General features: G+C 40.8%; 1 protein-coding gene across 3 annotated transcripts in view; it reads left to right on the plus strand.

Moving 5' to 3' along the window:
* The window catches only part of SCN4A (sodium voltage-gated channel alpha subunit 4), a 254,865-nt gene that overhangs the window by 195,238 nt on the left and 44,277 nt on the right, over positions 1-15,350 (plus strand). For all 3 annotated transcript variants that reach the window (XM_088442412.1, XM_088442403.1, XM_088442422.1), the window contains 3 exons: positions 4,266-4,715; positions 7,232-7,355; positions 11,357-11,511. In XM_088442412.1, the coding sequence (XP_088298538.1) occupies positions 4,266-4,715; positions 7,232-7,355; positions 11,357-11,511 (729 nt within the window). The remainder of the gene's footprint in view (positions 1-4,265; positions 4,716-7,231; positions 7,356-11,356; positions 11,512-15,350) is intronic.

The raw sequence follows: 15,350 nt of genomic DNA on the forward strand, positions 1-15,350 counted from the left end.
ATCGCGACCATCTTCACGACCGCTCGCTATAGCTGTGGGTGGTCACCCACAGCTATACGAGCGGCCAGGAGGCCGCTCTAAAAATTCAGAGGAACGGCCCTGATTCAGAGCGAGCGCTCTGTCAGAGCGTCCGGCTCTGAATCAGGGCCACTGTCCTCAAGGCACCCTAACAGTTCAGGTTTTAAGGATATCCATGCTTGTACATAGAGGTACTAATTAATTCACCTCTGGTTAAGTATGGATATCCTGAAAACCTGAACTGTTGGGGTGCCTTGAGGACTGAGTTTGGGAACCACGGGTCTATTACCTTCTATTGCTGGCGGGAGCCTTCACTAGGGGCCTCCTACTTTGCTGGACTATCATAGGCAAATGCAGGGGCGGTTTCCGTCTGCCTGGAAACCCCCCTCCCAAACCCACACCATGACCACAATAGAAATAGTAATATAATGGAATTTTACTAGCGCTGCATGTTCTTCTCAGTATCATAAATGAAATAAATTGCACCACCTGTGGATCTTTTAACATGTATCAGTCAGTAATAAATAACCTGTGCACCAATTAGGGGATTTGGAAAACATGCACTGTTAGGGATGCACTGCTATAGACCCCAATATTTACATATATGTCCAGGGCAGTGCTAGGTTCTTCTGCTGCTCCCCCAGACTCCCGGACTTGCTCCCATGCCCTGGAATGGTGCCCACATCTAAAATAAAAACATTCCGCTCAGATACTGCCGCATCTAATGGCTTACTGTGATCTCTGGTCCTGTAAATGCTGGAATTATGACAGAATAACATATTAAAGCTGGATAAGTGCTAATTATGCCCTCTTCATGGACTGGCCACACTCACTCTAAAATCAAGCATTTTGAAACGCCCCTCTAAAACTCCTGCGTTTCCCACTGACTATCTATCACAAGGACCACCACTCTCCTGAGATTACTAATGCCATCTCAGGATTGTGTTAGCTGGGGAAACCCATAGAAAAATGCTTTACTACTAAAATAAAGATTTTTTTTATGTGTGTGTTTTTTTTCAATCATTTTATTCCTTAAGATTTCCTAAATGGTTGTGCAACACACCTGGTAGCATAATAATAATAAATTATTTAAATTGAATTTTCCTCACTTCTATGGCAGCAGGACAAGCCATTAGCTAAGCTCTATTCTAAGCACCAAGATATTCCCTCCAGAGTTGCTTTACATTTATAACAGTATTTAAAGGAAGCAACTCAAGTAGCAAGGTAATCCAGTCTGTCTGAAAAATAGAAGCTGGAGGAAGGAGTCTGGGCACATAACACGCAGATATTACGTGTATTTGGAAGTGCTATTTAAATCTTACAAGCCTTAGCACACTTGCTGTAAATATTATTTGAGCCCACTCTCAGATTTACTGTTGGCACATACTGTAGTGCATTGCCATGTCAGCAATTTCCCTAAAACTAGAGATGAGTGGTTCGGTTTTTCTCTGTTATGTTCAGATCTCAAAAAAGGATTCTTATTGGCTATCCGGCTATCACGTGTTTTGGATATCCAATGAGATATATCTGAACTTGCGCTAATTTGGCGAAAACAACCAAGTCATACCTTAACCGCTCATCTCTATCAAAGGCTGATGATATGTATATTTCATGAATGCTGATCTGTGCTCTGCATGTTTTAATAAGAGCATGAAATTACATCAACAGACAGGGGAGTCTGCAAAGCAGTTGATCATTCTTGACCTCAGGCACAATTCACAACTCCAATCTATATAATAATTGAGACTGGCATGTCCTGAAACTGACATGGACATTACCCCCCTCTAACTGGGCGAGAGAAAAGGAAGGAGTGACCCCTCGGTTCATAAGGTCCAATGTACTAGTCTTTTTAGACTTGTCCAGTGTGTGTCTTGTGCAGTTAAATACACTAGTATGGGGATAGAATTCATCAAGCTTGACTGCAGGAGCATGGTGTTTGCTCCCACTACCCGCTCCTTCCCAATGGGAAGGAGTCCCGGGTTGCGAAGAGGGATCCTTTCGGATCCCTCCTCCCCCGTCCAGCTCCTTCCGCTGGACGCCAGGGCTCTTGTGAGCCTGCGTGACCTGTAGGTCACTCATAAGCACCCGTTTCACTACTCCGAAAGGAGCAGTGAAAAAACTTGGAGACGGCTGATTTCCGTATCATGTAGTGCCGTTCGGACCCCGATAATTAACATATGGAATAGAGCCCCTACAGAGCTAAGAACTAAGTAGAAGTTTGAGAGAACAGATACTAAAAAGAGCATTAGCATGTCCTTATAGGAATTGATACTGAGAGATGAAGAGTATTTTAAACCTAAAGGAGTGAAACGGGTTTCAGATAGATAAACAACAAGGTTAAAATAAGAGGAAGCAAAAATCTAAGCAGAGAAAAGTCAGTAATGTATTGTCGTCTACATGTGCACTCAGTCTGATATATATCTCATATATTACCCCCTCCGTATAATATATATATATAATAAAGCAAGAAAAAACGCTTTTGAATGCTGCAAGTTATTTGTCGAACCCACAGACTTATAACACAGCTGCCCTTTACACAGAGGATACGTTCTTCACTAGGACCACAACTCTATTTAGTCCCCATACCAACTAATGGCTAATTGTCCACCACAGACTGGACCGTAACCTCAGCAGTGTCCTGCACAGTATTTTGTGTTAAATGCAATACTGTAGCCTGGACAATACAGATTTTTATTCCCAGTTGTATACAGCACAAATTTAGCCTCTACAATAGTGTCAAGCACATTATATAAGTTTATAGTAGCCCAATTAATATGGCTCCAGTAGTGTCTAGTAATTTCATTGCCATTGGTCATTTATATTATTTTCTGCACCTTTTTCCTTGCTCTCTCCCTCAATACTTGACATGTTGTTGCAGGTATGAAAAGATCAGTGCTATATTATCTAAATTGTGGATATCAACTCCTTTTTTTTTTCCAACTCAATGTTTTTATTCTACTCTTCTTGCCTTCAATTAGAATTCAGTATTCATACTCAAGTCTTAATTGAAGTGGCTCCATTAGTTTCGAACCACTACCTTTGAGTTTTTTTGGAAAAACTTTATAAAGAAGAACATGAAATCTACTTCGATGTCTCCCCATAAAAGTTTTGAAAAGTGGTATTGCATACAGTATTTTACTATGGGGCTCTATTTATTATAATTATTTTTACTAAAACAAAGTGAAAAAGGGTGTTTTATTTTTAGTAAGTGGATCGCATTTCCCATTTGTGTAATTTGTGAAAGAAATACTGGGAGAAGCCCTGCGATAATAACGCCACCTGGAGGTGGCTTTATCCAGGGTCTCCCCCGGTTACTGGACTCCTGCTCCACTCTAACAGGGGAAGAGATAGATCCCCTTCTGTAGATGTGCGATGACGTCATCTGCCAGTGTCCAACGTCATTCCCTACCATCCAAGTGGGCATAGAGGGGGAATATATTCATGTGGCAAGTGAAGCGAGCCACCGTGCCCGCAGTGTGGCGAGCGAAGCGAGCCCGCAAGGGGCCAACTTTCTTATTTTCGTGGAAAATGTGGGCAGAAACCTCCACTTCTGCCCTTACTTACGTCACTTCCAGTTACGACTACTGAAGGGGTTTTATACTCTTCTGCTCAAACAGTCAGAGCAGAGCCCGGAGCCGGCCCCAGTGATCAGTTGTGTGGTCTAAACAGACCACACGCTGATCTCTGCTAAAAAAAAAAAAAAAAAAAAATAGTAAAAAGAAAATATAACTTACCTGGCTCCAGGGACCAGAGATCGGGGCTCCAGTGATGTCCTTCCTCCGGTCAGCTGGTCTGCCATCCTGCACTGGGGCCTGGTCATCAGGTGACCGGGTCCCAGTGCATGATGGGATGTCAGCTGACCGGAGCCGTGGAGAACCTCACCGGAGCGCCTCACCTCACCGGAGCGCCGATCACTGCAGGTAAGTGCAATTAAGTGAGGGGGGGTCGCGATCATGGGGAGAGATGGTGGCGGGGCTTAACGGCGAAAATACCGTGATAAGTGTATGGAGGGGATTCGCAGGGACAGAGCTTTATTGCAATGTCCTTGAGGTACTTTGTGAGGTACAGCCATTTTGTCAACTGAACCAGTAAATGCAAGCAAAACATCACTGAGGCCATTATGCGTAGGCTTCAATCTCCTGAACATTGGTCCTGAAAATGACAGATGGGTGCACTTTTATACATTATAGACTAATTTTATCTTTTTTGTGTCTTGTTTTAAATATTGCATTGGCTTTTGTTTTCAGGTTCTAAACCTTTTTTTGGCCTTGTTGCTGAGTTCCTTTAGTGCTGACAACTTGTCTGCCTCTGATGACGATGGAGAGATGAATAACCTACAGATCGCCATAGGGAGAATCACCAGGGGTATAGACTATGTGAAGAAACTCGTCCTGTCCATTTTGCCATTTAAGAAAAAGGAGACAAAGGAAAATGACAATGAGGACATGAACAAAGAGAGCTTTGCTCTAAATCATGTAGAGACTGAGGAGGAGCCCAAGACTGAATGTCCAGTTGTTGATGGTTTGGTGAAAAAACAACGCTACATCATGAATGAATTTGATCATATAAACCTGATAAATAACCCACACTACAGGATAGAAGTGCCCATTGCTTCTGAAGAGTCTGACATGGATATTCCAGATACAGATGAGCTCAGTACACAGTCAGAGCTAGATGAGGAAATAATAAGACCAAAGGTATGATATTTGTTTACAAAAAGAGTGCTACGGGAGGTTTTTCAGACATGAATTATATTTGAATGACTAATAAAGAGATGATGACATAGATATTTTTATTCATTTGGAGGCCAGTCATGATAGGATGGTGCAAATTAAAAATACAGGTCTCTTTTTATTCTCCAAATAGTGTACACTTACACATACATGCGCACACCTGTAGAATATAATCAGTTGTGTATGGAGAGCTATTATTCTACTTGTTGTGTGCCCATCATGTGTTGATACAGAACATCACCAGTATAATAATTTGCACACAAACCATATTCGGTGTATCTAGTCTCCAGTTTCCCCTGTTTTGACAATTATTTAGGTCAGAGAAGGACCACAGAAGGCCATGCCAAGGTAGATTACCAACCTATACCACTAAGACTTGGTTATACCATATTGTTACTCTGAGAAACACGGTGTTGACCTACCCATCAAGTGCAATTTCAAATTGCACAATTTTTGGAGAGCGTGGCAGACATCATGATCTTCGTAATGGGGATTTGTACAGCGACATGATATTATGAAGGCAGGAAGGACCAAAGCCAACATAATCCTGCACCCCTCTTGTAATATTTAGAATTGAGATCAGGCTATAGAGAAAACTCAAAGACAGATTCTTGACTTCTATCTGGAGAATGTTATGCTTTGTTAAATGAAGGGGGATAATTTGCAATAGGTCACAGAAAATAACAGGGCTAAATATCACCCTGTGCCGGCCTGTCCCCTTAGCACCTGAAATCATTACGTCGCATGGAGGGGATGGGACTGGCAATACTGGTAAATGCAGCTCTGATTGAAGTTTCCTGAAGATGCTCTAATCAGTGGCACAAACTCCAGGGTCCTCACCAGGAGAGTCTGAAGGAGGCTTTGTCGGCTGCATCGCAGCAGTGATCCTGGCTACAGGGCACCGTTCCAGGCAACCTGTTAGCCAGAAGCAAGGGTCGTGAGGAGGCGACAGTGCCGCCTACAGAGACCTGCCCCCTCTGTTTGGCTGTAACGGTCGCACATCCCTTGTTATGGCCCTGCATATAGGCCAAGGCTTTTCCCTTGAGAGGAGACCTTTTCTGGTTTGGTTAGCAAAAAAAAGGAATATAAAGCCTGTCTCATTGTAATTTAGATCTCAGGGAACAGTATTCCTCTCAGATACTGCTAGTACTGGTCTATTTTTCTCTCTTTGGAAGCAGTCGGCAAATTATTAGTTGTTACTAATAGAGTGTAGAAGGCCTTGGCTATGTCTTTATCAATGTGTCTCTCTTTTTTTGACAATAATAATAGTCTTTATTTAGGTCAGGGACTTCCGCTTTCTAAAAGCTTTAGCCAGAAGCCTATCAGGCTTATCTTCCTATTGGAAGTATCAATACCTGCCAGTGGTGGAACTAATGACTGGTGGGCACAGGTGCAACAATTTGTTTTGCCCCCGACCCAACCCTGAACTTCAAATTAAGAGTCTCTTTGAGCGTGGCCAAAAATGGGTGTGGGCATGGCCTCACAGCACACTGAGTATTTATGTACAATGCAAAATAGTCTTAAATCAAATCAGGTTAATCCTGATTTGATCGAAGTCCATTTTGCATTGTATAAGAATATACTACATATATACTACAGACAGCATAAGTGACCGCCATATATTGCATTGTACATGAGTATACTACATATATACTATGCTATATACTGTACTATAGAAAGCATTATTGACTGCCATATACTACATTGTACATGAGTATACTACAGACAGCATTAGTGGCTGCAATATACTACAGACAGCATTAGTGACACCATATAATACAGAAAGCTTTATTGACTGCCATATAATACAGACAGCATTAGTGACCGCCACTATATATCAAAGTGGGGTGGTATAAGGCGCTTATTTTCCTCCCAGCATTCAGTGTGTGTGCACGCAGCCAGCAGAGCCAGGGAGAATCTGACAGCTGCAGCGCCGACTTGAAGGATTATAATTGATCTCATTACCTTTCATTTGAACTGATGATGCCGCAGCTCTCCTGCTAAGCCCACCCCCCCCACCCCTGTCACGCCTTTGCTAGTTCCGCCCCTAATACCTGCACCTCTGGAAGGTCAGCTTTGTTTTATTACTAAAAAAGGTTATTTAAGGTCCCCTTGTGGCTTGCAGATCAACATAAGTTTCTAAAGAGAGAGAGAGCGCTTTTATGTTTGGTTTCCTGCTCCTTTATTTTAAGCAAATGGGAGTCCTTTCTAGCTCCTTACTGCTTTTTAAGGAAACTTTTATACTTTCATTCTGATTACACATTTATGAGCCGCCAAAAAAGTGATTTTGGGGGTTTCACCATATCATTAAGTGGTCTAAAGCAGTGTCCTGCAAAATGTGCTCATTGAGCTTCCAAGGTCACTGCCTGAAGGAAGAAGGGTTGGCAAAAGCTAAGGTAATGTATATAGGTGCATCATCTTGCCAATTACTTATACTGTGTCTGTACTGTGCACTGATTGCACTCTAACTTTCCCTGTAGCGGAGGTTCGATGATGGCTCTTCGGGGTGTAGTACAGCAGATTATAAACCTCCCGAGCCAGAAGCCGAAGAAGAGGCCTTAGAACATAAAGAAGAGGATGGCCCAGAACAATGTTTTACTGAAGGTATATGGGAAAATATGCAATCTATAATATATTTTAAATTTAATATGACATATGTTGCTCTCCCTTTTGTTGCCACCAGCTTAACTTTAAAAATAATTGTAGTTGTGTTTATGTTATCGGTAATATGACTGTATATGTTCTACAAGTACTTCTAAAACCTGACACACATACAAAGTGTTAAAATGTTATTTCTTTGTTTGTATTTACAACATAAATGCTTTATACAACTATTAACTGTAAGGATGGGGCTAGTGTGTACCCAAAATTGTCTTGCTTCTTACTGAGGAATTGAACATGAAATCAAACATGAAAACGTACTGGAGGTAATGAAGTGCCACCTGCTGGCTACACCTGGTCTTTGCATCATTGCACCCTCACCCACCATAATGCACGCCCCCTGCACGCAGGTGAAAGCATATTCTGCAGGGTAGAGGCGGTAAAATCTTTCAGATGTTCATTATGCAAAAGTAAAAGGGGACATTGGGACTGTTTTTTATTTTTTTTTTATTACATGTGTAACTTGTGTTTGCATACCTCCAAATGATCAGACGATACCTCCCAACCTTTACCAAAACAGGGGCAGTTGGGGATGTGTGTTTTTGAAGACTTGTTGTAATGCGTTACGCTGAGCGTTACCTGAAATGCTCTTCTCTGATGAAGACTGTTGAATCAGAAGTCTTGTCTTACACTTCCTATGCAACCCTTTCAGCAGAAAATGACGAAGGAGGGCACCCCATGCATGCAGAATGGATCTTAAACCCCCAGGCTAGGGACAGATAAAGCACACGGTTGTAGGTGGTTTTAGGGGTTAATGTGTTTTTGGTTGCTTGCCAATAGTTAGGAGTAGGGGTGGGTTTTAGGTTATATATATACCTTTTTACAGATAGGGATCAGCCTCTTTTCAGTGTTTCTCCCTCACGCTCTTTCCTTGTTATATGTAGTCCTTTGTTCTTCTTCTTTGTTGTGAAGGCGGGAAATAGCTGCAAATGAGGGGCCAATGAGCTGCTTAATAGGTCACTCCCCTGTACTATAACTGATTTCCCTACTGAGATCAGCGGCCTCTGTTTCCTGAGTTTTCATGGTACTGGGGATTTGTTTGACCTATGTACTTGCCTTTGAACGGGTAATTGGCCCTGTAAGTTTGTCATCTGATAGGTACTGTAGACATTGACCTCTGCTGGCTGCTGTTTGTTACCATATACAGTTTATTATTGATATTTTATACCATATCTTTGTAGTTTATTATTGATATTTTATACCATATCTTTCTCCATATTTTTTTTTGCTTTTTAAACTGCAGTGTTTGGGTTCATCTGTCATACTGTATGTGTGTAGTGTACACACACACATTGATAGTGCTGAGAGGAGTTACAGTGCTGACCTTTATCTGGGAGTGTCTTCTCCTGATTGTAACCATGTACACATACAATTGCTTTTAGTTTATTTTCAAGAATAAAACACTTTTTTTGGTGATTTCAGTTACAGAACTTCTGCTATTTATTGACAATTGTACGAGCCAGAAGCTCGTAGGTGTGAAAAATTGGACTAATCCTGGGTAGACTCTATGCGATAGGTCGTTCAATCAGTCCTGTGGTATCACATAGTGCATCGACGGGTGCGTACAGCTGATATGTCTGTGAACAACGTCACATTGGAGCTTACAGTCTAAGGGGTCTATTTACTAAACTGTGTTAGGAGATAAAGTGAACGGTTATAAGGTACCAGCCAATCAGCTCACAACTGCCATGTGACAGGTTGTGTTTGAAAAATGGCAGTTAGGAGCTGATTGGCTGGTACCTTTTCTCTGTTCACTTTATCTCCTAACACAGTTTAGTAAATAGACTCCTACATTTTCTACCACACACACAGGTCCATGTTCTCAAAAACTTTATAACAATATGGGGGCGATTCTATTGTTTTGCAAGCCCCCAGCTGGGCGCCTGTACGAATAGGCACCTGAAGGAGCAAATAAATAGTTTTTCCATTTGGGCGCCCATTAGTATCTAAGGTGCCTAAAAGCACCAGGTTTAGCAGTGCAATGCGGCTAAATCTGTCTAAAGAAGTAGTTAGGCCGCCCAAACAATGGATTTTGCCCACATTTCTTCTGGAGGCTGTGAAAAGAAATGTGTCCCCGCCATGCATACATTCCAAATTTAGTTTTTTCAAAACGTGGAACGCTGGTGCACCTACTCTATACTAAACTAGGCATGTGTTTCTTTTCAGGTGCAGGGCTGTTAATGATAATGAGGGGGCGTCGCCCTAATGATAACGAGGGCCGTGGCAAGGTCTCCTAAAAATAAAACTGTGAAAAAATACTATGCGGAATGACAGCACGTACTGCAAAGGGGGGCATTTGTCCCCCTCAGCAACCGGCCTGGGCCCCCGCAGGGCCCGTCAAATATTACAACCCACCAACCCCTCTGCGCTCCTGATCAGGTGCAGTGTACCCATTACTCTCCATGGGTTAGTCTTTCCACTATTTTATGTACTGTATGTACAATAGTTGAATATGATTCCATGTTTATGCATCAGAAAAAAATAATGTAGGTGATATATTGAACAAGGAACCTCTGTAAGACATGAGCACTCTGTGAAAGATGATTGAGGTTTTCATAAAATTGTAGTGAATAAATGTATAAAAAAAAAAACATTTTCTTGTTTGCTGACTTTTTGGGTTCCCCTTTCGTGAAATAATGAATAATAGTCACAACCTTATATTAGGTAGGTTGTTCTACAAAAGAGAAGAAAGCATTTAGTTCTTGCCTTGGGATATGTTTAGTTCCTAACAGGCAGCTTGTGATCAGTCTGTCAGGGGTGGGTGCTTGGCCGGGTATGCCTCAATGAGCAGGTGAGCGCTGTTTTCAAGAAAAGAGAAGAGAAACTAATTTACTAACTTTTTTCATAAATGTTTAATGAATAATTATATGTCTTCAGGGATGCATAGTTCCTGAGTAAATGTACCTGTATGTTGTACACAAAGTCTGTTGTCCACGTAAAAAAAAAAAAAATTAGATATAATATAAAGAAACCATGCAGGTGGCACTCCCATGTAAAGAGACAAGATTCTGGTACCCTCCGTGGAAACTCCGCAACGGGTCCCCCACATATAGTACAGACCGGCGGCACTCAGTCAAGAAATGAGACAGACTGCAGGGATTATTGCATATATATATATTACATTTCTTTTTCTTTTTAAAATTGTCGGCTCTTGTTTTTTAGCTTAACAATTGTTGCAACCAAATCACTGTAGTAGTTTGTTTGTGAGAAGTTATTTCTGCATACAAATAAGTTATTCTACTTTGTGTGCAGCAGTTTGCGTTTTTAGTTGTAGTTAGTTTATACTACAAATAGGGTTTTTTTTTTCTTCAGCTTCGATGTGCTAGTATTCAAAGCATATATACAAATATATTTGGGTTTATTTATATCTATACTTTTTGTGAGCAATAACAGCCACTTAATTATTATCTTTATTAATAATATTAATAATACTGTAATAATAATAATCTGAAGTGTCGAAATAAGTATATCAGTGCTTTTTGCAATATATTAGCAATGTTCTACAAGGAATGGTGTACCTATACTCGCTATTAATATTCCCTGAGGTTACCCATAAATATTTTCTATTATTGGATCATTGGATAGAAAATCATAATAAATCCCTCTCAAGGTAAAGTGTGTCTGCTTCATATTCTCTGATATGTGTCATGTATATTATATACTGCACAAGACATCAATAATTACAGTGTACACTGGTTTTACATTTTTGTTTCTTTAGCCATTGCCCCCCACAATGAATAAACCAATTTAAAAATATATACCAGTACATAGAAGACTGTACCTATAGATGATTGCTTGTCCTGACCAAAATCTCACTGTTTGTTTTTGGTGCAATGAAACTGTCAGTGCTTCTGTGTAATGCAGTCATGGCACGTTGTTCTATTGAGTTAATGTACGCTTAGCACCCCTGTACATGTTAGCCATAAAATGTTTCTCTTGTACAGCGTGTGTAAGAAGATTTCCATGCCTGAACGTTGATATCACAACAGAGAAGGGAAAACTATGGTGGAATATACGGAAAACCTGTTTCAAGATTGTTGAGCACAACTGGTTTGAAACCTTTATTATCTTCATGATTCTACTCAGCAGTGGAGCCTTGGTAAATAGAAGCTCTTTTTTACTTTGTAAACGTTTCTTCACATTTCTCTTTGTAGCCTATAATCAAGATACCTAGATTTGCTACTTAAAGGAATGTTTTTATATCAGTCGTATATTTAGTAAGAATAGCTGCATTCCACAATCAATTATTTAATAACTCCCTAAAAAATATACAGTTAACATGCAAGAGTTTAATTACTTTCGAAAGTAGAAAATGGCATATATTCACATTAAGGTTGAGTATTTGAATGAATCCATAAAGAGTTGTCCACTTCAAGCTCCAACCTCCACCCTTTATTCTCTACCCTTCGCCCTAATGAGCTTTGTGTAGCACTTTGCCAGGAGTGCATTCTCCTAATTGCAACCATTAGACCACAGTGTTTGACATGAAGCTTGGAGGAAAAAAGCGTACTCTCTTTTAGTGGGGCACTCAACCTACCTATTTTATTAAAACTTAACTGTTAATGGTATGCCACTAAAAACTAGCGTTTGTAGATAATTAACCATGTGATGTCCGCACAGACATCTGTACATAGACAACGAAGAACAAGAAACAAAAGACAAACATTACACATAAACTATCTGGCCACAATGAGGCCTAGTAGATCAAAAGCTGACTGACTTAAGGTAGGGAGATCATCCAAATGTCTAATCTCTGAATCCCTAGTTATGGTAAATCAAACATAATAGTAATGACACCATATAGTGAGACAGGTGGCGAAAAATATGAAAATTATATAATATATATTAGGAAGGAATTTATTCCTTCTGCTGATAGCTTAGTTGATCAGCAAACCAAATCCACTTCTGTTATACGTGAATAGCTGAGGTTTGATTAAAGGAGTAGGAATATATAAATCAATAAATATCACACCATTGTTTTACTGAATATACAATTCCATATCTCTACACATAATTATATAGATGAGTCTCAGAATAACAGGTGAATTGAGCAGCAAAAAATAGTGACAGATTCAAAACTACATATATATGTGTGCAGAATTTGCACAGTTTAAAGTCTGATGTCACATATAAAAATCGTCCACTGAACATACGTCATGATTTCAACAATATTAAATCTCATCAGGCAGTTGTGACCAGGTATACAGTATTATTCTCAATTTAGAATAGGAGAAAAAGATCTTTTCCATCAACTGATATATAGCAGAGATGGCTGCAATAAAAGTAATGACACTTCCAAAAACGATTGTGTCAGAAAATGCAATGAAAATGTTAAATATCTCAATTGATAGAGCAGATAAGATAAATGGTCTCTCCACTGTTGTATGGCGGAAATGGCTGCTGCAGGGCGTCTTACTTATGCATAGGACGCCCTGTGAGCGGATCCCTCCCTATACATGGAGATAGAGGGATAGATCATAGGCATCTGCTTTTATACAAAACACACTAGGCTAGGTGAACCTGGTAAGTGCCAGTGCATGTACACCGTCCTGTGTTTGTTAATGAGAGTGCCTTAGCAGAGTAATTGAATGGTTAAAATAGTGTAAGTATAAGTAAAAGTAGAAGGTAAAAGTGTGTGGAGAATATAGTGATTCTCCAGGGTGCTGCTTCTCACAGTGTGTGTCCAATTCACAGTGAACTGTGAGTGGGCGGTCCTGTGAGTTCCCTATCACACAGAAAAGTATAGGAGAAGGGAATCCATGCAGAGTACTATCCCTCCTGCGCCCTGATGGAAGTGAACCAGCGCAGGGACAGAGAAGGGGAGCGCTCCTTCACTCTTCCCAGAATACTGTACCTGATTGATGAGGTTAAGTGCTGCTTGTGGTGTTCATCCAAGACAGGCTGCCCCAGTGCACTGGGGATGCCGTGTAGTCGCCCAGACGCGTGTTTCGCCGGAGGCTTTCTCAGTGGGTGGCATGCCGAGACTGGTGCTGTTTCCGGGTATATCCCGACGGCGGCCAATGGGATTACTGCATGGGAGACTGGCGTTTCACAGGGCCAATCAGCGTGGTTGAAAAAGTCCATCCACTAACAAGTCTCCCATGCAGTAATCCCATTGGCCGCCGCCAGGATATACCCGGAAACAGCACCAGTCTCGGCAGGCCACCCACTGAGAGAGCCTCCGGGGAAATGCGCATCTGGGAGACTACACGGCATCCCCAGTGCACTGGGGCTGACCACCACGAGCAGCACTTAACCTCATCAATCAGGTACAGTATTCTGGGAAGAGTGAAGGAGCGCTCCCCTTCTCTGTCCCTGCACTGGTTCACTTCCATCAGGGCGCAGGAGGGATAGTACTCTGCATGGATTCCCTTCTCCTATACTTTTCTGTGTGATAGGGAACTCACAGGACCGCCCACTCACAGTTCACTGTGAATTGGACACACACTGTGAGAAGCAGCACCCTGGAGAATCACTATATTCTCCACACACTTTTACCTTCTACTTTTACTTATACTTACACTATTTTAACCCTTCAATTACTCTGCTAAGGCACTCTCATTAACAAACACAGGAAGGTGTACCTGTACTGGCACTTACCAGGTTCACCTAGCCTAGTGTGTCTATAACAGCAGATGCCTATGATCTATCCCTCTATCTCCATGTATAGGGAGGGATCCGCTCACAGGGCGTCCTATGCATAAGTAAGACGCCCTGCAGCAGCCATTTCTGCCATACAACAGTGGAGAGACCATTTATCTTATCTGCTCTATCAATTGAGATATTTAACATTTTCATTGCATTTTCTGACACAATCGTTTTTGGAAGTGTCATTACTTTTATTGCAGCCATCTCTGCTATATATCAGTTGATGGAAGATCTTTTTCTCCTATTCTAAATTGAGAATAATACTGTATACCTGGTCACAACTGCCTGATGAGATTTAATATTGTTGAAATCATGACGTATGTTCAGTGGACGATTTATTATATGTGACATCAGACTTTAAACTGTGCAAATTCTGCACACATATATATGTAGTTTTGAATCTGTCACTATTTTTTGCTGCTCAATTCACCTGTTATTCTGAGACTCATCTATATAATTATGTGTAGAGATATGGAATTGTATATTCAGTAAAACAATGGTGTGATATTTATTGATTTATATATTCCTACTCCTTTAATCAAACCTCAGCTATTCACATATAACAGAAGTGGATTTGGTTTGCTGGTCAACTAAGCTATCAGCAGAAGGAATAAATTCCTTCCTAATATATATTATATAATTTTCATATTTTTCGCCACCTGTCTGACTATATGGTGTCATTACTATTATGTTTGATTTACCATAACTAGGGATTCAGAGATTAGACATTTGGATGATCTCCCTACCTTAAGTCAGTCAGCTTTTGATCTACTAGGTCTCATTGTGGCCAGATAGTTTGTGTGTAATGTTTGTCTTTTGTTTCTTGTTCTTCGTTGTCTATGTACAGATGTCTGTGCGGACATCACATGGTTAATTATCTACAAACGCTAGTTTTTAGTGACACACCATTAAAAGTTAAGTTTTAATAAAATAGGTAGGTTGAGTGCCCCACTAAAAGAGAGTACGCTTTTTTCTTCTTTCCTGTACATACTCTATATAACTCTCATGGGTGCACCTCCATAAAGAGACAATTATACAGATACTGTTTTTTATTTCATGTAATTTGGAACACACCTACCTTCATACCAATTCTTTTCTGTGTTCACTATCAGTGCTTAGGATATCCCTTACCTCTTTTCCTTACTTGTTTCAATGAAGCTTGGAGGGTCAGCCCCGGTACATTTGAAACTCCGATCCAGTCCTCACCATATCTCTCAGCTTTCAGTTGCAGTACTTCCTTGCTGCATCTGTGGTCCCAATGCTGCGACCGACACACCCGTTTCTGGGAAC

The sequence above is a fragment of the Taudactylus pleione genome, unplaced genomic scaffold, assembly GCF_031769625.1.
Source record: "Taudactylus pleione unplaced genomic scaffold, aTauple2 ptg000018l, whole genome shotgun sequence".
Lineage (NCBI taxonomy): Eukaryota > Metazoa > Chordata > Amphibia > Anura > Myobatrachidae > Taudactylus > Taudactylus pleione.